Source organism: Panthera uncia, chromosome F1 (genome assembly GCF_023721935.1).
Source record: "Panthera uncia isolate 11264 chromosome F1, Puncia_PCG_1.0, whole genome shotgun sequence".
Taxonomy (NCBI): Eukaryota; Metazoa; Chordata; class Mammalia; order Carnivora; family Felidae; genus Panthera; species Panthera uncia.
Window position 1 is genome coordinate 9924436 of NC_064813.1, and position 24426 is coordinate 9948861.

General features: G+C 42.7%; 1 protein-coding gene across 4 annotated transcripts in view; it reads left to right on the forward strand.

The window, feature by feature from the left end:
- Positions 1–20801, forward strand: part of POU2F1 (POU class 2 homeobox 1) — a 184187-nt gene extending 163386 nt beyond the window's left edge. For all 4 annotated transcript variants that reach the window (XM_049635148.1, XM_049635149.1, XM_049635152.1 and 1 more), the window contains 3 exons: positions 8633–8975; positions 9961–10049; positions 13516–20801. In XM_049635148.1, coding sequence (XP_049491105.1) covers positions 8633–8975; positions 9961–10049; positions 13516–13826 — 743 coding nt within the window. In that variant the 3' untranslated portion in view covers positions 13827–20801. The remainder of the gene's footprint in view (positions 1–8632; positions 8976–9960; positions 10050–13515) is intronic.
- Positions 20802–24426: the final 3625 nt, after the last annotated feature.

Below are 24426 nucleotides of genomic sequence, written 5' to 3' on the forward strand. Positions count from 1 at the left end.
TTCGATGTTTATTTATTTTGAGAGACAGAGACAGTGTAAGTGGGGGAGGGGCAGAGACAGAGAGAGAGGGAGAGAAAGAATCCCAAGCAGGCTCCAGTGCAGAGCCTGATGTGGGGCTCAAGCCCACGAACCGTGGGATCACGACCTGAGCCGAAATCAAGAGTTGGACGCTTAACTGACTGAGCCACCCAGGTGCCCCTACATTTCTACTTTTGGTTTGCCCTTATTGTATTGAATGGTTCTACCAGAATTTCGTAAACATTTCCATGTAATGCTATGATGGTTAAGTTCTACCTGCAATGACCAGCTTTTCCATTTGAGTCCCACAAATATTGCATCCCAAGAAACCCCTCAGCCTCCCAGCCACAGAACTTATCTCTCTTGTTCAATATTGTATTCTTCCTATCTAGCATACCATCTAGAATGTAAGCTACCCAGTAATTATTAAAGGAATGAAGTTTTCACTTACAAGTAATGCTATAATGAGGACCTTTGTACAAAACAGTTTTCTTAAATTCTTTATTTTTAGGTAATTTCAGATGTACAGAAAAGTTGCAAGAATAGTTCAGACAAATACCAAATCTCTTCCCTTAGATTCTCCAAATGTGAAAATCTTACTGTATTTGCTTTTTCTTTCCTTTTGCTGTTTCTCTTTCTGTGTATGTGTTTTTCTGAACTGCTTTAAGAGCAAGTTGTGGGCATGCTGCTTTACCTGTAACTACTTCATTGTGTATTATCTAAAAAAATAAATTACCATATATAACCAGAATACAGTTACCAAAAATCAGGAAATTAACGTTGAGTCAGCACTAATATCTAGTAAACAACTCACATTCGTATTTTGCCAGTTGTGCCAGTAATGTGTCTTAAAACACAAGAAGATCTTTGTTTTTTCAATGTTTGTTTATTTTTTGAGAGAGAGAGACAGAGTGTGATTCGGGAGGGGCGGAGAGAGAAAGAGACACAGAATCTGGAGCAGGCTCCAGGCTCTGAGCTGTCAGCACAGAGCCCGATGCGGGGCTCGAAGCCACAAACGGAGAGATTATGACCCGAGATGAAGTCAGACGCTTAACCGACTGAGCCACCCAGGTGCCCCTAGCACGAGAAAATCTTAAATCATGCATTGCATTCAGTTACTGTGTTTCTTTAGTCTTATTAAACTGGGGACAATATGCGTCCCTCGTAGTACTTTAGTACATTGATTGTTTTGAAGAGTGTAGCTGTTTGCTTTGTAGATGTTTTGTCTCACATTTCCTCCTGATTAGATTCAGATGACGCACTTGGGGCGAGAATACCACAGAAGTGATATTGAGTTCTCCTTTGTGCATGATATGAACACACATGTTGTTTATTGATCCTACTACCGCTGGTATTAACTTTGATAATTTTATTAAGGTGGTATAGGTCAGGATTCTCCATTGCATAGTTAGTATTTTATTCCTCATGGTAAATGAGGGGTTTGAGACTGTACAGATACCCTGTTTTTTTCTCAAACCTTTGTCCACTAGTGTCCATTGATGATTTTTGCATGGATCTGTTATGATTCTCAAATAACTGTGTGATTTCTTCTACATTTATTAGTTGCCTTCCTTACCTTTTTCCATATGTTAACTCCCTTATCAGTGACCATGAGAAACCTGGCTCTTGTTATTTAACAAGATCGTTAACTGCTCAAACCTGTAGTGAAAACACAGTGGTTTCAAAATTGCTAGCCCACGTTTCTGAACAGAAAAGGCCTACTAATTAGAGTTCCATGTTTGTTTAGAGTTCTTGTCTTTAACCTGAAGGTATGTAGTCCGAATACTGTGCTCAGAAGTTATTTAGATTAGGTAGGTCTTTTTATACAGCCTCTTCAGTGTAGTTACATTATTCATTTGAAATTCCGTTTGTTTTGCTTGTTTTCAATATTAGTGTTGTTCCTCTCATCCTTGTGGATTTTTTTTTTAAGTGCATGAGATAATAGCGTATCATCAATCGTTGATTTCAAAAGTCAGGACTATACAGTAATTTCTCTTCAGAATAATGTCATTCCCTTCTGTTGTAATTCTCTCTCTCTGACAAGTGAGCTTGGTCTCAGGGCTCTGTTGAGGTGAATAATTCTCACCTCTGTCATAGTCTTCCACTGTGTCCTTCCGGACTCTAGTTGGTTTCCCTACCACCTAATTCCAACCTCTTTCTCATTTCTGCAAATCTCTCAAAATCTCAAGTTTTCTGATACCTGTCCCCAGAGTTCTTACTCCCTTTTCTTTAACCATCATCTGGGATAGGATTTTAGGAACGAAGCGAAAAAAAACCATATCCTCACTCTACCATCTTCTAAGAGAAATCTTGTCTGATTGACACATTCTCATTTTCCAGTATTTAGCATAGTGCTTGGCACACTGAAGCTCCCTGGTAAACGTTTCTAGAATAGATCTAAGAATGATCATGACTGTGCTACTCCAGAAAGATTGTGTTCTGATGTGTATCAAAGCCTTGCAAAAATTCAACAGAACAGCCTTTAATAATCTCAACTAAACACGCTCTGCCCCAATTATTTTTTTTCCAAAACAGGATTTCATAATGAACCATATGCTGCCCCACACCCATTAGCAGTCCGTCCTCATTTGCCCCTCACCCTCCTTCTGGTTGCTTTACTCTGTCTGTGGTTGTGCCTGTTTGGGACATTTCATACAAATAGAATCACATAATATATGGCCTTCTGTGTCTGGCTTTTTCCATTTAATACAACATTCTTCAAGGTTCATCCATGTTGTAGATTGTATCGGGACTTCATTCCTCTCTATGGCCGTATGATATAGCATCATTTTGTTTATCATCTATGACTTGATGGACGTTTGAGTTGCTTTCAGTTTGGGGCCATTTTGAATACCTGCTGCTGTGAGCATTTGTGTACAGGGTGTTATGTGGACTTGTTTCCAGTTCTCTTGTGTATGTGTTTCGGAATGGAATTGGTCTATTATGTGGCATACTAGAATATTATGAACAACTTTATGCCCCCAAAAAGTAAGGCAGTTTAGATGAAATGGACAAATTCTGAGAAAGACACAAATTATCAAAACTGACTCAAAAAAAGGGAGAAAACTTAAATAGACTTAAGCCAGCAATGTAAATGAATAATTAATGTAAAGATTTCCCCAGAAAAAAAGACTAGGCCCAGATGGCTTTAGCAGCGAATTCTGTCAGATACTTAAAGAAGTTAATCTTCACCCATCTCTTCCAGAAGATAGAGGAAACACAACTCACTGTAGAAAACCAGTATTACCTTGATACTAAAGCTGGACAGAGAGACCACACAAAATTATAAACCTATATATTCCTTATGAAAATATACACAAAAACACTCAGCAAATTTTGGCAAATCAAATCCAGTAACATACAGAAAAGATCATACACCACCATCAAGGGGGATTTAGCCCGGGAATGCAAGGTTGGTTTAATAATAAGTGCACATTAAATAATGCAATATACCATAGCAACAGGAGAAAGGGCCAAATCCACACTGTCATCTCAGTGGATATGAAAAAAGCATTTGACAGAATCCAACAACCAGTTCATGATAAAAACCTGGAATAGAAAGGAACTTCCTCACCTGGAAAAGAACATTAAAATCCTACAGCTAACACCATACTTAATGGTGAAAGACTGAATGCTTTTCCCCCTAATATCAAGAACAAAGCAAGCTCTTGCCGACTTCCATTTAACATGATGCTAGACATCATAGCCAGCTTAACAAGGGGGAAAAATTAAAAACATTCAGTTTGAAAGGAGAGAAGTTAAACTGTCTTTATTTGCATTATTCTGTGTATGTAAAAATCCCAAGGGATTTTTATTTAGGACTAAGAAATGAATTGAGTGTTGTTGCAGAATACAAGATCAATCTACAAAAATCAGTTGCATTTGTATATTCTATCAGTGAATGGACCAAAAATGATATTACAGAAATAATTTTATTCATAGTAGCTTCAAGAATAAAATACTTGGGAATAAATCTAACAAAAGAAGTGTAAGACTTATACAGTGAGAACTGCAATTTGCTGAGAGAAATAAAGTCTAAATAAATGGAGATGCTCCAGCTTCATGGTTTTTGGAAGATTGTTTTTTGTTTTTCTGTGTGTGTGTGTGTGTGTGTTTGGTTTGGTTTGGTTTTTGGTTTAGTTGGTTTTTTGGGGTTTTTTTTTTTTTTGGAGAGAGAGAGCATATGAGCTGGGAAGGAGCAGAGAGAGGGGGAGAGAGAATCCCAACATTGGGTTCGAGCTCATGAACTGTGAGGTCGTGACCTGAGCTGAAATCAAGAGAAATCAAGAAATCTATTGAGCCACCTAGGTGCACCAAGACTCAGTATTTTTTAAATGACAGTATTCTCTAGGGTCACCTGGGTGGCTCAGTCGATTAAAGCATCTGACTCTTGGCTTCGGCTCAGGTCATGATCTCATGGTTTGTGAGTTCGAGCCCCAGATCGGGCTCTGTGCTGACAGCGCTGAGCCTGCTTGGGATCATCTCTCTTCGTGTCTCTCTGCCCCTACCCCACTCGCTCGTGCACGTGCTCGCTTACTCTCTCTAAATAAAGAAAGAACTTTAAAAAATTGACAGTATCAAAAAAAAAAGATGACAGTATTCTCTAAATTGATCTGTAGATCCAATATAATTGTAGTCAGAACTCTAGTAATTTTTTTTGCAGTAATTGATAAACTCATTGTCTGACGTATGTATGGAAGGGACCCAGAATAGTCAAAACAAATTTGAAAAAGAATGAAGTTGGAGGACTTAAATACCTGATTTCAGAGCTTACTGCAAAGCTGTGCAATAAAGCCTGGATGCTGCTAGCATAAGGGCAAACAGTAGATTAACGGAACAGAATTGAGGGGCCGGAAACAAACCTTTAAATTTATATTCTGTTGACTTTTGACAAAGGTACCAAAGCAGTTCAGTAGCGAAAAGATACTCTTCACCAAATGGTTCTGAGACAATTGGATATCCGTATTCATGAAGATGAATTTAGATCCTTCCCAACACCATGCACAGAAATTAAGTAGAGGGGATCAAAGGCCTAAATGTAAGAAATAAAACTTCTAGAAAACAGGAGAAAATCTTTATGACTTTGGCGTAAGTTTGTAGATACAGGGCAAAGAGTTTGTAGATATAGCACCAAAAACACAATTCGTAGAAGAAGAGCAAATGATAAATTGGAATTTATCAAAAGCAAAATCTTCTGTACTTTGAGAGATGTTTTCAGAAAATGAAAAGTCAAGCCACAGACTTGGAGAAAACATTTGCAAATCCTGTATCTGATAAAGAAGCATCTAGAGCATATGAATAACCCTCACAATTAAGTATTAAAAATATAAACAACCTCATTTTGTAAAAGGGCAAAAGATGTTAATGTATATTATGCCAAAGAACATATAGAAATGACTAACGAGCACATGAAAAGATGCTCAACATTTTTACTCATTAGAGAAATGCAAATTAAAACCATACTGTTTGGTGTTTTTTTTTTTTTTTTTTTTAACGTTTATTTATTTTTGAGACAGGGAGAGACAGAGCATGAACAGGGGAGGGTCAGAGAGAGGGAGACACAGAATCTGAAGCAGGCTCCAGGCTCTGAGCTGTCAGCACAGAGCCCGACGCGGGGCTCAAACTCACGAGCTGTGAGATCATGACCTGAGCCAAAGTCGGCTGCCCAACCGACTGAGCCACCCAGGCGCCCCAAAACCATACTGTTTTGTACTCATTCAATGGCTATCATCAGAAAACCCAAAAATCACCAGTGCTCGCAAGGATGTGGAGAAACTGGAAACCTCATCCATTGCTGGTGGGAATGTACAATCATACAGCCACTTTGGAAAACAGGGCGGCGGTGTCTTTATGAAGATTTTTAGGTTTTTTTTTTAAGTTTATTTCTTTCTTTTGTAAGAGAGAGCAAGCCGGGTGGGGCAGAGGGAAGAGAGAGAATCCCAAGCAGGCCCTGCACTGTCTGGAGTCCTCTTCCAGCCCAGGTTAACTTTGCTGCTGACCTTGACTGGGACTTTCCGTGTATACACATGGGATTTCAGGAGAGTGACACTGAATGACCTGCCTGAAAGTGGCAGTGGAGAGGGAGGAAAAGCCTGTTTTAAGCCTTTGACCTCGAGATAAGGGGTCTTCTGGAAACGGAGGGTTTCGCCTTCTGAACTTTGAAAGGGAGGTAGTGTCCATAGTTAAAATCAGGGTAGATAAGGTGAGACGTCGGGCAAGAAAAGATTGAAAGTACGTTGAAATGTCTTAGTAGTAGAAGAGAAAGGAGAGAAGACATTTACCTTTCTAAATAGAATCTGTTACAGGTGTCAAAGTGTGACTCTGCCCAACGTAGGACCCAGCACTGCATCAGAGGCTCAGTGATAGAGTGATCAGATAGGCTTAGAACTGCGAAAATAATGGAACCGTGATTATCCGTGTAGACGTAGTTGTACTTAGGGACGGCAGCAATAAAGGAGGAATGGTATATATTTTTGAGAAGGGCAGAAACAGGAGTAAATGCTCCCCTTTTGATTAGCAATGAGAAAGATATGTTTACCGGGTTCACTGAGACCTGTAACACTTTTGTGCAGTAGTATAGGGGGCGGGAAGAGTAGAGTCAATACTGAAATAGAGAGGTCTAATTTCCTCCCAGTTCTGTGATGTGCGAAAGCAACATTTCCTTAGAGTTAAAATGAGAAAAGAGTTGAATTCTAGGTGTTCTTAGTATCAACCAGAAGAAGGCTTGAAAATAGTCTTTTAGAAGGGCCAAACTGAATTTTTTAAGAGTCTTCTTGAGCTTAATGATGTATTTTATCACCAAAAAGTTACCTTTTACATTAAGATCTTTGTTCCAATGGTTTGAAATATTTGTTTTGATTAGTCTGGTTCTTCTATAATGTATCAAGTTTTTTATACCTCACAGAAGTATTATCCTGAAAATTTATAGATGCTTTTTGAGTCCTCTATCCTGAGAAAATACCACTTAGGTCCTGCTTTATACATATATATGGTTGGTTATCTACTAGAACATAGTAAGTTTCAGTAAATTAAGTTCCAGCTAGTGTAGGCAGCCTGTGTTTGTGATATGTGGCATTGCTGATAACTGAAATAAAAGGGCCTGTTCTCTCTTGCCTCTCTAAATAGCATCAGAATTACAGCTCACTGGGGACGGCTGGCATCTTCTACTTTGTGGAAGGTTTTCTATCCTGTGACTGCCTTATGAGTCATTTCTACTTTAGGCAAAGAGACTTAACATTCTTTTCATCACACTTGCCTTTGTGACTCAACAAGCCTGACTTCTAGACGTATTTCAGACTTGTGCTACCCAATACGGCAGGCCCTAGCCACCTGTGGCTTTTAAGCACATAAAGTGTAGCTAGTTCAAATTGAGATGTGTTATAAGTATAAAATACCATTTTCAAAGAGTTAGTATGAAGAAACATCAGTACTTTTTTGATACTGGTTTCATGTTAAAAGGATAATATTTGTGGATATATTGGGTTAAATGGAATATAATATTGAAAATAATTTAACCTATTTCTTCCTGATATTTTCAGTTGGACCCCTAGAAAGTTTTAAATTACATATTTATTGTGTTTCTGTTGGACAGCATTGATTAAGTAATTCCAGTGAGTGTGTTTCAGTGATGATATTTGTAATGTCAATCACTCGTTTGTATACAAATGTTTGTTGTTCTCCTTCTAACAAAAAGAAATTTGGCATCTTGATTTTTTAAGGTCTCTCAACTAACAGTTTCCTAGAGCTTCATTTTTCATGCTTTTATGAGATTCATAATATATTTGTATGTTATTGTTTCATGAATAAGAAAATATTTACCACAATAGGCTTTTGGAGAGCTGGTTTTTGTTACAGAAGAACTACTTAGACTTTTCGGTGCAAAGAAAGCATCTAGACATAGGCTCTTAGTTATTTTCATACTATTTTCACATGTTATTATTGACACTTAGAAGAATATGTAACTTTTAGTTCTTCTTGCCTTCATTGTGTTGTTTTGATTTTTCTTTTTTTTTCTTTTAATTGTTTAATGTTCATTTCTTTTTGAGAGAGAGAGAGAGAGAGAGACAGAACACAAGTTGGGGAGGGGCAGAGAGAGGGGGACACAGAATCCGAAGCAAGCTCCAAGCTTTGAGCTGTCAGCATAGAGCCCAGTGCGGGGCTCGAACCCACGAACCACGAGATCATGACCTGAGCCGAAGTCGGTTGCTTAACCGACTGAGCTACCCAGGTGCCACAGTTTTGATTTTTCTATAGAGACAACTCTATCCAAGTAGCTTTTTTGCTCATATGTTTCTTCCCCAGACCAGTTGTATTCCATAGTCAGAGCTGCTGTGATTCTTTATGTTCTGAATAAGAAATTGGACATGGAAATCTGTGTTCTCTGTTTCTTTCATGGCCGCTTTATTGCTCTTGCCTCTTAAACCGGGGTCCGTGGTTTTGGTTCTAAAGTGTTTGTTTTTGTGGTTAGTTTCCATAGAGACGCAAAACGAGGTTAATAAAGAAGGACACAGAGGTTCCTGGATGGGAGATTAGCTTGTTCACAGTTGCGTCCAGAGCACCGTTCTTCCAGAAGCAGCCAACCGAAGGGCACTTTCTCCTCTGGTTCTCTCTGCAGGCACCACAGACAGCACCTCCAACAACACTGCCACCGTGATCTCCACCGCGCCGCCAGCTTCCTCCGCAGTCACGTCCCCCTCGCTGAGCCCCTCCCCGTCCGCCTCGGCCTCCGCCTCCGAGGCATCCGGCGCCAGCGAGACCAGCACAACGCAGACCACCTCCACTCTGTCCTCTCCTCTCGGCACCAGCCAGGTGATGGTGACGGCGTCAGGGTTGCAAACGGCGGCGGCCGCTGCCCTCCAAGGGGCCGCGCAGCTGCCGGCCAACGCCAGTCTCGCCGCCATGGCCGCCGCCGCGGGACTGAGCCCAGGCCTGATGGCGCCCTCGCAGTTCGCAGCTGGGTAAGGAGCGTTCGCACCTCGGTCGCCCCTGAGAGACCGCTAGAAGGCAGTGCTCCCCGGAGTCGCTCGTAGGGGAGACCGTCTCCATCTGAGATGCATAAAGCAAAAGAAACCCTCTTTAGAGCCATCAGCTCTTTGGAATGGGAGGCTCTGGGGGGGTGCGAGGGCCTTCCTGCGGCCGGACTCCGCTTTCTTAACGCTGGAGGAGGGCGGCCATCCTCCCATCATTTCCAGGTGAGGACACGGAAACCAGGCCACCAGAGCTGATCTGCCCCAGCGGTGGGGCCCGGACAGAAGCCCACAATTCCTGGCTCACTCTTCTGCATTCTCCACCTAAGCTCTCTCAGCTGTCTGCTTTCTGATTTTCAAACACGGGCAAGATGCAGAGTAATAAGATCCCCAGTTTTTTGTATTATCGAACAGGAAGGATTCCTTTTTCAATATGTGCCTTTCTCTGGCATCTTTTCGTTTTGTTTTGGAGGGAAAAAAAGAATGAGGTAATTCATTTTTTGTTTTTAATTTTTTTTAATGTGTATTTATTTTTGAGAGAGAGAGACAGGACGCGAGCAGGGGAGGGGCAGAGAGAGAGGGAGACACAGAATCCGAAGCAGGCTCCAGGCCCTGAGCTGTCAGCACAGAGCCGGACATGAGGCTCAAACTCACAAACCATGAGATCATGACCTGAGCCGAAGTCGGGCGCTTAACCTACTGAGCCACCCAGGCGCCCCAAGAATGAGGTAATTCGAAGAAAAGTCAGCATGACTCTGCAGGTTTTAGGTTTTGTGTGGATCATATCCTCGTTTCGCTTTGTACAAGTAAGCGTCAAAGAAGGCAGTAACCAAAGCTTATTCTCAGAAGGAGAATAACAGATATTTCCATGTACTTCCCCAGCTGCATTTTCCTTTTTCTTATTCCTTTGGGTGTATTGTCAAAATGACAGATGTGCCTACATTGTAACAAAGTGACTGCTCTTTTGGACTTTCAGAGGTGCCTTACTCAGTCTCAATCCAGGGACCCTGGGCGGTGCTCTCAGCCCGGCTCTCATGAGCAACAGTACACTGGCAACTATTCAAGGTCAGTAGAATTTTGCCCCTTACTTAGACCTTTGGGTTTGTTTGTTTGTTTGTTTGTTTGTTTTTAATGAGGGACGTTTGCTTTGCTAGAGGTAAAGGTGATGGGGAAAGGTGGTTGAATTGACCATGCTAACTTGAGGACCAAGAAAATGTCCTTGTGAAAAAAAGGACTTCTACAAGTCCTTCTACTTTCTACAAGAAGTATAGGTGTTAATTTGTTAAGAACAGCAAATATGCTTAGTTTGGAATATTACAAAAAAACAAATAAAATAACAGGAATTGTTATGCTGATATTTATCTTCTTATGTGAATAGACTTCGAGGCAGAATTTCCCCCTGATAAATTCATCTAAGTAGTCATCCAAGACCCATCCCCAGGTAAACACCACCAAGATAAATTCCCCAGTCCCCAGCCCCACCCCCACCCCCACGTATGAGAGCCACATAGGAGAAGGTCCTATAAGGATTATCCTTGGAGCACATTATATAGACTTCAAGAGTACTTTTAATTGTTAGGTTCTGCCCTTTGTATATCTCCATCAGTTCAGAATGTATATTCTCTTGGATTGTCTCTTTTCCAAGCCCATTGGGTCTCTTTTGGCCTTCGCATGCTATCCAGTCTAAAATGGGTCTAAATCCATTCATTCCGTATGTGAAGGGTTTGCCTTATTTAGCTTCTGAGCTTTATATGCTAAGATGCTATGTTACCTGACTCAGGAAAACAATTTGAGACATCACTATATAAATCAGAGAGAGAGAGAGAGAGAGAGAGAGAGTGTGTGTGTGTGTGTGTGTGTGTGTGTGTCTTAAAATTTGAATGGTTCATACTTATATGAGAGCTCTTGGGGCCAAAAGTAAGCTCTTAGCCAACCTCAGTTAAGATTAGTGTTTCATGGATGATATCTCTGCAGTATACTATAGAGAATATGACTTACAGACAAACCTAAGACATGACTTAGATTAGATTACACTTCTGGGTTTCCTGGACCCAGTTTCAACGTGCCCCGCAACACCAAGCAAGCCTTGCAGGCCAGCAGGGTATCTGAGACTTTAACTTAACTCTGACACTGTCTACCTAGAGATAGCATCAGATTCCACAGGGTAAGGGCTCAGTCCAACAAAACCGTTCCTCCCTCCCCTTCAGACACCAGTGGTAAGCCCAGGCTATTATTACCTATGCTTCTGACCAGCTACAGATTGGCGGTTCCAACAACCTTTTCCTTAGATTGATTCTGTTACTTGGCTAGAGCGGCTCACAGAACTCAGGGAAACACATTTACCAGTTCATTAAAGGATATGATAAAGTATGCAAATCAACAGCCAGATAAAGAGATACATAGGATGAGGTCCCAAACAGAGGAGTTTCTGTCCTCAGTGGAGTTTGAGGTCTGGCTCAGTGGCGCATAGAAGTATTCTGGTTCTCCAGGAGTGGAGGCTCTCCAGACAAGACCCCAAAGCTGTCCCCCTGGGTTTTTACGGAAGCTTCATGACACAGTCACGATTGACTAAGAAGTCATTGGCCGTTGGCTGATTCAAACTCCATGTCCCCCTCCCATCATGTGAGGTTGGGGGTGGGACTAAAAGTTCCAACCCTCAGATCACACAGTTGGTCCTAGGGGCAACCCGTCCCCGCCCTTGGGTGGCATCCAAAAGTCACCTTCACTGATATCAAGACCCATTTCATGGTTTTGGCTCTGAAGTGTTTTCAGGAACTGTGGATGTAGACCAGATATATCTGAGAAATACCAATTTGGTCATTTAGATGGCTGAATACATATTTCTTCTAAATATATATTTCTAAATACTCTTTGTATATATATTAGAATGGTTTCTTCTAATATATCATTAGAATGATTACCTTGCATTATATTGACTTTCTCCTTGATGAAATCATTTGTAAAATTGATGGTTAGAGCCGTAAACCTTTTGGTATACAAGGATTTCTTTTTGGCATAAGATTTGTGATAAATCACTTTTGCTCTTACATGAGGAAACCTCTGGGCTTTAGTGATGCTACAAAGGCAAATGCCTTCCCCAGGGCACAGCTGAGTATAAAACAAGTACTGTCTGGGAATATCTAGAACTATTCTATGTCCCTGAACCTAGAATCTCAGAAAACTGAAAGCTGCACCAAATCTCACCGATCTGTGCTCTTTGTATGATCATGTCCAAGTCAGTCCCTCTAGCTTTCGTTATATATGAAATCAGCCAAAAGTTTTTAATCTAGATTTATTGGAATTTTACTTTTTCTTATTTTTTTTCTTTTAGAGAGAGTGTGAGCAGGGGAGAGGGACAGAGAGAGACAGAGAGAGAGAATCTTAAGCAGGCTCTGTGCCCAGCTCGGAGCCCGACGTTGGGGCTCTATCACATGACCCTGGGATCATGACCTGAGCTGAAATCAAGAGTTGGGTGCTCAGCCCACTGAGCCACTCAGGTGCCCCCCCCCCCCACAATTTAAAAAATATTTATTAAGTAATGTCTACACCCAAAGTGGGGCTCTAGCTCAACCCCAAGATCAAAAGTCATATGCTCTTCTGACTATGCCAACTGGGTGCCCCAGATATCAACCAAATAATGCCATTAGAAACCCCCTCAAACCTACATGTGAAAATGTAGTTATATGGGTGGGAGGATATTGGAAGGGTTGCCAGATAACAGAAAAAGATACTAAATGAGAGTGCCAGTTATTTAAAAGTAAAGTTCATTAATGCCTTCTGTGGAAGAGTAATTCGGGTGCTATAATGGAACAGCATTAAAAGAGCAATTCTCATGCATGGAAGCAAGTCCCAACCTTAGATAACCCCCTGAGGCCACCGCGTCTATACATCTCTACTGCCCTCCTCATTCTCCTTTGTATAAGTCCTAGGAATCAAATGTGATGCCTCAGCAAGTGAAAAATTAACTTCACCTTACACCGTATTTGGTAATATGTAATTATTTTAGAACTAAGGTCATTTTGAAAGGTGGTTCTTATCTTGTCCATCGTACCAAAATGCTCAAATTTATCAATAATGCCAGTGAGTTTGATAAAAGCTAATTATATTTTAACGCCCCCATCACCGTAGCTAGTCTGTCTTCTGAATGGAAGAGGGTTACAATCGGCAACCTTCATTAAAAACAAAACGACCAGATTTAAAAATACTTGCAGGAAGATGGAATAGAGTTGAGGTTCTGAGATGGCAGCGTAGCTCTGATTCATTAGACAGTTCTTAACTCTCCCCTCTCCCCTGTCCTGCTTGTGCTCGTTAAATTAGTTAGAATTTCAGCCTATTTAGGTGCTTTCAAAATCATAAGGAAACTTCGTTTGCTGACAGGATGGCAGTATGTGAAGAACACAAGTCAATTAAGGGCTGCACCGTTTCCACCTGGGCTGTACGAAGCCTCAGCACCCTTGATGTGTTACTTGGCTTCTCTAGAATGGTTTTAACATTCTCTTTTCTGCCTGTTTGGGGGGGGTTTTGTCTGTAGCTCTCGCTTCTGGTGGCTCTCTTCCAATAACGTCACTGGATGCGACTGGGAACCTGGTATTTGCCAATGCGGGAGGAGCCCCCAACATCGTGACTGCCCCCCTGTTCCTGAACCCTCAGAACCTCTCTCTGCTCACCAGCAACCCAGTGAGCTTGGTCTCCGCCGCCGCAGCCTCCGCAGGGAACTCTGGGCCTGTAGCCAGCCTCCACGCCACCTCTGCGTCCGCCGAGTCCATCCAGAACTCTCTCTTCACGGTGGCCTCTGCCAGCGGGGCCGCCTCCACCACCACCACCGCCTCCAAGGCACAGTGAGCGGGGCCGCGCGGGGCCTGCCACCAGCCTTTGCCACCTGCCGCGCGAGTGGCCTGCCAGCCAGGCCGAGACTGAACAATGTGATTGGCTTCCTCTTGCCATGTTTCAACAGCAAGCAAGGGAGAGAAGGGAGAAAAGGAGAAAAACGCCTACCAGAGGGAAAAAAAAAAAAAAGGATGGAGACAGGACAACATTTGCCTAATTTTGTAATAAAACACTGTCTTTTCAGGATTGCTTCATGGATTGGAGAACTTTCTAACCAAAAATTAAAAAAAAAAAAAAAAAAGCAGAAACAAAAAATCAAAAACAAAAACATAAGTGAAAGGACTACTTATCATTTCCAGCAGTCATGATGACAAGTTAAGGTGGGTTACCAATTCCGATATAGGAAGGGGATTTCTTGTTTGTCTAAATTTCTTTTTTTCTTAAAAAAAAAAAAAAATCATTTTTATGGGTCTGTTGTACAGGCCAGTAAGTCATAACAAGGTGTTTATAATCGTATCAATTGTGTTGGGGGTTCCTTTCTTAACTGGTACAATTTAGGCAGGCCTGTATTACTGTATCTCTATTATTATTGTTGTTGTTGTTATTGTTTTTTATATATATATATAGTTTGGACATGTTTATCTCTTGCTCCTGGATCCTACTTCAGTGAGCTCCCACACTGTGGGGAGGGAGGGTTTGGGGGTAAGGGGAGACTTACGTTCTTAACTGCGGGGAATGTTCTTGCTGGTTTCCTTATCCTTGATGACTCTTACAGAGGTGCTAGAAAATTATTTTCTTTTGCCACTTATGCAAGAGGCTTGGTGCAGAAGCTGATGGCAGTGTGTGCAAACACTCCCGCTCCACACACGCCCCCTCCCCCATCAGGTGGTGCCTTCGGAGCACTTTTGTGTAGGAAGCGATTCCTGCTGAACTGTAGCTCTCACTCACCCCGGATCATTGAATGACCCCGAGGCCCAGATCCTGCGGTGCAACGGGGCGGCGTCTGCTGTCCGTGGAGATGGCCGCGTGTGTCGCAGGGCAGGATCTGGTTCCGAAGAGCAAAGACTACTGCAGACACCTGACTTGGTGGTTCTCCTGATTCCCTGTCTCCTGAGAAATGCTCCTACTGTTGGTGTGTGTGTTTGTTTGTTTCCATTTTGTGAAAGTTTTTCATTCAGACTTCCTTTCATTTACTTAGCAGAGAGCGAATTGACTTCTTGAAATCGGGAAGCTCCTCCCCTCTGTTGTGTTCTGAAGGAACTCCCCTAGACTGTTGCCATCGAGTCCGTATCCCCCAAAGAGGTGTGATGGGAAGGGTCTGAGGCTCCCACCTTTTCCGGTGGCCGCAGACTTCCTTTTCACTGGACGACGTGTAACGTCCTCTAACCTTAAGACTCTCCTTGCTTCCCTGACTGGAGAATGCACTTACTAGCTGGGCACGGGGTCTCAGAACCTTTGAAGGACTTTGAGCAGGAACTTTGCACACACCTCAAGTGTCTCCTTGGTTTATTAGTGACGCTCCAGCTCGGTAGATCGGAACGGCAATACACGTCTCGCTGTAGAAAGTGATTAGCTTCCGGAATTGTTTTCAGGGTGTTTCTAGACGATGCAAATGAGCCCGTCGAAAGGAAGAGTTTATGGAAGTAGATGAAGAGGAATGAGGGTAACTTGGAAATTCAATTCCCCTTTGCGTCAGCGTACTATTATGATGTTTGTCCCAAAACATTTCCCGGACGACTGGATCACTGCGATGCAGCTCGTCTGAGCCCCCCCTCTTATTGGAGATCAGGTTCCCGTCTGGTATCTGTGGCTGCCTGCTTTTATCTCCAGTGGCCCAAGACTGCACTTTCCCCCCTTTGGAGCTAGGGTCTGAGAGAGAGTGGACAGGTCGTTTTCGTTCTGATTGCTCTGCTTATGTCCCCGAGAGAGCTTGGAGTCTGTGTGTTTGTCTCTTCACAGTGTTGGGAAAGGCAGTGATACAGATACAGCGTGTATTTTTGTGTGTGATCGTCCAAGGGGGAGACAGGCACCTTAATATTAAATGGCCAGAAATGGATTTAGTCCCTCTGTTAATTTTTCTTTTGTTGCTTCTGTCTTCCTGTTTTATTTCACGGAGTATTTAATTATCAACCTAAATTTCCTCTTCTCACCGTTCACCTTCCCTAAAATCCCTCCAAAATCAGTGAACTGCAAGCAGGGAAACTAACAAATAATGTCCATCCACCTTTTTTTATGTGTGGTGTGTTTTTTTTTATGTTGTCGTTTTTTTGTTTGTTTTCTTTTTTTAACTAAGCTTGAACCAAAGTCGATTTTTAGCAAGCTGCTGTACTAATGGACTAGTTTATAACGTGCATTTCAGACACATTGAGGAGATAGATGCTACTGACAATTTCTTGTTTCATTTGTCTTTATTTTATATAAAAGTTGCTGCTTGTTTTAATCTTTTATGTTGGTTAATTGTAATATCCTCTGGGCAGACATTAACTTGATTTTAACTAGTGTATTTAGTTCGGTGTGTAAATAGAATGGCAGTGTCGGTTACTAATTTTTCTCTCCTCCATCTTCTCTGATGTTGTTCAGTTTAATCTTGTATCCCAACTTGACATCTCTAACTTTAGTCTGTGCAAATGGTTTTAGGGCTATCACTAATAGTAGCTGCCCATTATAAATGAGTCCCTCCCCTGGGAGTGGTAAGTTAGGAGGAAGGATTCAGGGAGGGAAATGCTGATACCCACCGTCCCAGATTAGAGGTTATAGCATTAATTTCCCAAAACTGCTGCCAAAGGAAGTGTGGAGTCCTAAGAGACTCAAACCCAGTGGATTAAAAGGAAGGGCAAAGAAAGGCTGTGCTTGCGTGTGTGTTTTCCTGTGTGGTTCAAAAGATGCTCCCGCTCCTAAACAAGGTTCACCAACGGACTTTAATGTTTTAAAGATACTAAGCTTTAAATGTCAGGACGATGGGCTTCTATTCTCTGCCCTGTCTGTGTTCTCTAGTCAGCCTGGGATAAGGGGATTCTGCCTCTTCGCGTGTGTGTGGATCACTTCATGAGGATAAACCTTAAACCAGCATAAAAACCCGTGCTTAAAAGAAAGAAATCCTTAGACAAAGGTAACATTTAAAAATGTTCTCGTTCTTTTCTTATTTAAAGACAAGTTGTAAAATGAAAGGTACATTTGTACGTGTACACAGGAAAACACTACAACAGTTTGTTGATAGGTATTTAGCTTAAAATCACTCCCCACCACCATCCCTGGACATTTTGCTGGTCATATGGCTTCATGACTCAACCTTTAGTCCTTTTTTACTTTATATTATAGTTATCATCTCAAGAAATGCTTTTTGAATTGAGTGAATCTCCTAAGCTAAGGTACTCAGACTTGACTTTGAACCACCTTATATGGGAAAGTCTGGAAATGAAGGGGGCCATTTGACCAAAAGGAAGTGTTTGGTAGTTTCTGCATTTCTAAGCGTTTGGGCCAGATGGGTCATCAGAACTCATTGTACATTCTTCTTCTCCCCCCCCCCCATGTTTATGCAGATTTTATTTCCTCCCTGAATTTGGTGAATACATACTAAACCAAAGACTAATTCTGAATGCATTTATAGTGATACTATATTTCTGTATTTGCCCATGGTAATGGGCCCTCCCCAGGGAGTGGTGAATGTAATTGAATCCTGCTTATCACAAGCAGTGCAATTTGGTCATGAACTTTATTTATACCCTGTGTGAATCTGAAGGACAGAGCAGAAAGACCTAGAAAAGGGCTTCTTATTGGAACAATATTATTGTTCCTGATTTAAGAAATAAGTTGAGTGCTACATATTAGTTTAAATGTTTCCGAATTACATAAGCAGCTTTTTAGAATTAACAAAATGTTCATCTCTATTACCTGACACAATACACGCTTCCTTTTATTTATCTGATAAGAAAGACCAATACCATCCCGATTTACTCAACTTCTTACTCCAGCAACGGAACCAAAGGAATCCAACTTTCATTTCGTGTAGGACCATACCTATTTGTACTTCATGGTAGCATTATTAGAAGTTAACGATCCTTTTTTTTTTTTTTTTTTTTAAGGGAAAATAAGGTTAATTAAAAGACTTTTTGTGAGACGATGCTGTTTTGTTCTACATAATTCATTCATTGTTGGGGGGGGAAAAAAAGCACAATTATACCTCTTTTTTATGTTATTTTGCCCTGTTATCCCTCATGTATTTGGGAAGATGGGGGGATCTTGTCTGTATTATCCAGAAGCACAGATATTTTCTTGACACAAGATTTAAGGTCAGCCCAATCTTTAACATTAAATTTTCTCTTTAAATTGCTGGGAAAGCTGGATACATTTGCATATATAGGAAATCATATTTGTAGATACTTGAAGCTCCAAACCCTGATAGTAAACATTGCAGTCAGTGTATATAATAAACGTACAGAAGAAACTCTTTGTAGTTCATAGTCTACAGTTGTTCCCAATCCATGTCATCCTCCCCAAACTTTCTTCACCGAGAAAAAAGTAAACCCGTTGAGATAGGAAGAAAAGGGAGAAGTGCCAGCCGGGAGACGTCCGGGTGCACTGAGCCCCAGGGCTGGTGGGTAGCGCTGGTGGGGAGTGGCGCCTGCCCAGACCTCCTGCTGGCAGTATCCACCGGGGTCAGACCCCCTAGGGGCACCCCAGAGGTCAGTCTAGGGTTTGATAACCTTCAGTCGAAGAAGAGCCTCAACAGTTCATGATGAGATTTTGGCCAAGTTCTTTTCCATCGATTCAGCATCTAAAATTGATGAATTTAAAGTTCATTCTTCAAACCGTGTTTATTGCAGCTGAAAATATTAAAAGACCATCCATGCTACCAAGAAAATGGCTTTCAAGACCTGAAATTTAAAGTTATTCAAATGGGCAACAGTTGATGGATTCATTTGATCATAACCATTGATGAGTTCATTTTGTATATGCGCATAAAAAGCATTTAATGTATGACACTGTTCATCTAATCATAGCCCTGGCCATTTTGAAGTCATTTTCAGTCTTAAAACATCTTGAAGATGACACTTTAAGATGGTAAATCTTTCTTAGCATTTACCTTCATTTTTGAGAAGGAAAAAGAATCTTTGCCATTCTTTTAAGAGAAATAACTAAGATCCGCTATTAGGCAGGTTGGCATAATGGCGCACACAGTATAAATGTGAGCTTGAACAGGAGTAGGATAAATAAACCGCTTTTATCATTAAAAGCTGATACCAGCCCTGTTCTGCCTCACTCATTCGTTAATCCAAAGAGATCAAATGGGACACCCCGGAGATTTCCAGTAAGATCATTTGAGAAGATTTCATCAGGAAGGCAGGGAATGTGTTGTTTCTCAAGATTTGTCCAGTTTACACCCAGATTTCCATATGGTTTGTGAGCTGTTGCTTTCTTCTAATTGTCCTCATTCGTGAAGCACTTAGGTCCTTGTTTTGGCTCTGCTTCTCTCCGCCTTTTCTAATAGCAGTAATTGAGTGAATCCTACTTTGATTCTGTGATCTGGAGCTCCTTTCAGCCCCCTCCTCCTCTTCCTTTTCTTTTTGAATGGTGATACCTTAATCTGTGAGGGTAACGCTGGTGGGTAACAGCTAGCTTCTGGCACCTTCATAAAATACCTCAGCGTAGCTTAGCATTGTTACAGACCTGGTTTTAATCTAAAAACCAAAAAAAGAAAAAAGAAAAAAACCTTTATAAATAGTGGAAATAATTCTAGCTGTAGCATTTAGTTGAACTGATGTTTATTACGGTTGATAAACATGATTGATGCTGTATGTATTTGGGATCCTGTTTATAGGTTACAATTTATAGGGTTAGGGAGGGTTGGGGTGGGGAGAGGAGAAATTGATTATGTTAGAAGGAAAATGTTGCTCATGTGTGTTTGTTTTTCCTTGTATCTGTCTTGCCAAAGGAAACTTGATTATCTCTGCAGTGGGTTTGGGATTCGTCGGCCTCTCCGTGGTTTGACCTGCACTGCAGCGTGTGGGTTACACATGGGCGGTGCTTTAGCTTCAGGGTCCCCTAAGGCATGTGTGCCCCTTCCTATGGCCACCCTTGCCCCCAGACCCTGCCAGTCCCTCCTAAGGATTCATTACCTCTCTGTGTGGCAAGAGCTTGGGCGAAGGACGCGTGTGTGGACATCCATGTGGGTGTGTGGTTGAGAAACAGAGGCCGGAGCAGGCATGCGCCATTTAATTCGGAAAGGAAAGACAAGTGCTGCATCCTCAACTAGGAAAACTGAAGTGGAACAGGTTCTTTTTTGTCACCCTCTGTCATGTTGGCAACATTGCAAAGCCCTCCTTCCTTTTCTCATGCCAAGGCTAATTCCGTCTAGACCAAAAACGCAAACAGAAGTAAAACCGACCCGAGCAGTTGAAAGCCAGCCTGCTTGCCTCACGAGTGTGATAAGGCGTGACCTCTGGGGACTGGTAGGTTGGTGAGACTGAGGAGAGTGGTGTTCCTGGTGGGAATGTGGATGAGAAATGCTGGCTTGGGCAATGTCAAAGCACCCTTTCTGCCCATACTCTGGGACAGACTGCCGTGGCTCTCCACGTTCAGGTATGGACTCTGCCTCCAGAAAGGTTATTTTTAAATGAACCATCCGTCTCACCGAACCCGAGTGGGATTTGGTTTAGGTACCAAAGACACTGCTATGTCATTGTTCAGTCTTACGTTTTCAAAACAGGCAGAGAGAATAGGAGTGAAAGGCTGAAATTTGGAAAGGCTGTACCTATGTCTCTTTCCTTTTCCTCTCCCCTCTTTTCGCTCCTCCCTTACCCACATTTTGAAGGAAGTCTTGGTTGTCCTGGCTTCGGAAAAGAGATGAATTTTGTTTCGCTCTGCTGGCTCTGTAAAGATGGATAGAGTTGCTCAGTGTAGCAGTGATGTTCTCAGAATTGCTGGCAAATTGGGGGGCAGGGGGGGCGGCGTAAAATATGGGGGTAGAGGTTGTTTTTTTTTTCTTTATTTCCCTTTATCTAACACTTATAAATAGAACCAGTACAGCCTGTTTGAGTTCAGATGATCCCTAGATGTGCTGTCTCTGTTCTGTCACTTAAAAAGGATAAGCATTTTCAAGAGCAGGATTACATGGAAAACCAAAACTCCTTTATTCTCCCAGGGAGCTGTATTATTCCAGAATGGTTTTATACATGGGTTCTAGGGAGTTGAGAAGTTCATTGTCTTGGTGTATTATTGATGGGACACAGAAAGGGAGAGAGGGAAAAGACATTTATTACTCTCTTAATATTCCGTCAAAAATTGATCAGGTTGCAGAACTTCATGAAAGCTTTATTAATAATCTGATTGTTCTGACATTATATAAAAGTGGTATTAATATTGTGTGACCTTTCAAAGCGCTAGATAGGTTTGTAAGTAGGTGATAGGGATATTGAAGATAAGAGCACTTGAAACAGAAGTTACGGGAAACAAGGTGTGCGTGATGGAACACCACTTTGAGCACGGGTCGCGGAGGGCAGGCGCGGTGTCTGGTTCTTTCTGTGTCGCTGCATCTGCCCCCTCTCGGCACGGGGCTCCAGCCCCCCCCCCCTCCCCCGGCTCCACCTTCTAGTTCAGACCCAGGACACTGTCAAAAAGGTCAGACCCCGAAAGTTAATTTACTGTAAAAAACATTGAGGTCTGCTGCAAAGTTCCCCCGCGTTTTCTTTGTTTACTTGTTCATCCTTGTTTTAAGTCAGCCCCAACCTTACAAAAGCAGCTTTTAAGGCTTCTTTCATAACCTGGCAGCAGCATTGAGTTCTCTAACATTATATCCCAAAGTCTGCAGGCAGACAGCCGGATACAGTGCCGTGTGAAAAATGAGACCTCCAAACGCTTCTTTAAAATTAGAATCTCCTTCGAATGAAACCGTGAAAAAGGACAGAGCCCCGTGGAGGGAAGGCCGTGCCCCCCCCCCCGGCCCCTGGCCCCCTCCCACCGTCCATGAGTCTGACAACGCAGCAGGAAAGGAGATGCACTTTCAGAGGCTGAAACGGAGGGGGTTCTGTCAGGAAAGGCTGTAGCTGTAGGCGTGTGGGGATGCCACGTCTGTGGCGCTCGCCCTGCCCAGGTCTGCAGAAGGCACGGAACTTTTCTAAGAATCAAGTGGACCGATGCCAGCCCGGGTGTGTTTAAAACTGCAAATGTTGGGGGCGGGCGGGGGGAGCGGAAGACTTTGCAGGCGTGTCACAGCGTTGGCTCTCTGCGGCATCGGTGGTGTGGCCCCCCGGAGACAGAGACGGAGGGAGAGGCAGACGGGCTTCTCCCGGCTTCTCCCGGCTTCTCCCGGCTTCTCCCGTCCGCCTGAGCGCATTACTCAGTCCCGGGAGGGAGGCCTCCCGCGTTAGCCGCGTCAGACCGCAGGTCGAGTTCCTCCCTCTATGGTAATAGCAAAGGCTGGGTGAGTAAGGGTGGGACTTCCGCCCACCCCAAGTCCAGGACTGTCGTATACCTCATTTCTAACTCGTGATTGAGTCACTTGCTGTAGCTTTCTCAACCCTCCAGAGTTGCCAAGTCCGCCCCCCCTCCTCTAAGTAACGTTGAACTCTGGCCTATAGCACCACAGGACCTGCAGCCTAGGGTGGGACCTCCTAAAGCCTCTGAATGTCGCTGCTGAAAAGCTACTGCAAACCGAGGGCAAATTGCAATCTTCTGTTTCTTTTCGTTGCAAGGGGGTCTTCGCAGGTCTCTCAACATCCGCTCTCCCTGCCACCCTGTCTCCGGGGGCTGGCCAGCTCTCCCCGCCCCCGCCTGCTGGGGTGGGAGCGTCCTGTCCCCCTCTGCGGCCTCAGGGTTCTGCTCATTTTCAGGACTTTGGGTGGAAGGGAAAAAGACACCAAAGGCTCCTTTAAGCTGACTGCTGCATACACATTTCACTTTTTTTCCTTTGTCATGACCAAAAAAATAATAATAATAAATCCAAATATTTAAGTTTTTATTATTATTAATATTATTATTATTTGACAATCTTGTATCCGACGGGCTCTTTAGAAGCTGCATCCCCAGCCCTTTCACCTTTTCTTTGAATGTAGTTCCCAGCCTTCAATTCCCACCCCCAGTGTTGAAAGAAAGCTTTGCCAGGTCTTAATACTGCTGCTATAAGCCAGGGGAGGGTGGTTTCTTTGTTTTGTTTTGTTTTGTTTTTTAAATTTCCAGCCAAAACCAAAGATTCCTTAATGATTGTATAAACTCAAAACAAACAAAAAAACCAAAGAAAAGAGAAGTCTTCAGCATCAATCCAGTCTGTGGCGTCCTGGCATTTAGAGGAGTGAGGCTAGGGGTGGGGGTGGGGGGCTGTGACCCACGGGAAGGGCAGGGGGTCTGTTTTCCATGTGCTCGGGTTTGCAGAGGTGCGTCCTCGGTAGTTTTGCTCTGGCCAACCTGTGAATGTGCCGTGGAACAAATTGGCATTTCAGATTTTCCAAAACAATAAAAAAGCCGCCATCGCCGTGATGAGCCACCCCCCCAGCAACCACGGTCACCACAGGGGCTTTTAGCACGGGGGAGCTGGGAGGCCAAGGCCTGCTGCCGGGCCGCCGGACCCACAGAGTGGGGGGACGTTGAAGACACTGGTGCAGGACTGGCTGCTCTGCTGGGTGCTTGGACCTCTGGGGTCATGACAGTGAGTACACGCCAAGGTGCCCTTCTAAGCCTTTTCTTCTCTCCTTTACTGGAACTGCTTGGAAGTGGCTCTGCCCTGTTTGTGAGAAAACGTGCAGAATGATTATCGAGCTTTTCGTTTCTCCTTACCGTAGTTGGTTTCCTTTCTGCAGCACCACTGTGCAACTATGCATTGTATTTCACAACCTTTGTGCTAGGTAGATGCCTGTGACTTTTTAACTCGGGGGTGGGGGTGGGGGGGCTTGCAAATGAAGGAACTTTTTACATGGATCTTTTTAATCTCAGTTGATTGGGGGCGGGGCGGGTATTTGGTTCTAGGGTCATACAAGCTCTATCCCAAAGCAAAATCCAAATGTTAATAATATTAGCCTGATGCAGATACCAAAGATGATTTCTTTCCTGCAGAACCTTAGACTTGTGTATTAAGTACGATTACCCAGCACTTGCATTAGTGTAACCTCAGTAATTCCAAAGCTTAGATGTATATTTTGGTATATTTCTGGGATATTAAAAAAAAAAAAATGTCGTTTAACTTCTTGTTTGTTTCAGTGTAATGCTCTTAAAGTCATAGCATGGAAATAACTGAACTGTCCTATTCTTAGTAGTTTGAAATAATAGTATTTTTGTATGTTTTGGGTGTGTCTATGTATGTATTAACATAACAGTTTTCACTGCCTAGGTGTTCATAATAAAAAAGAAAATGAAAAAGTTCTGAGTGTACATAATATTCAGTAATAAACTTCCACCGGGTTCAATTTGGATTGCATATTTGCTGATTACCGTTCCCGACAGGGATTTTGTTTTGTTTTAAAGAGACCGTGATCGTGTTTTCCTAAAGATGTTTTGGGTTTTTTTTTCTCTCTCTGTCTTTAAATATCTTAACTCCCCCCACCACCACCACCTTTCTCTTTTCTTCCTTTGACTTTTTCTTTCTTTCTTTCTTTCTTTCTTTCTTTCTTTCTTTCTTTCTTTCTTT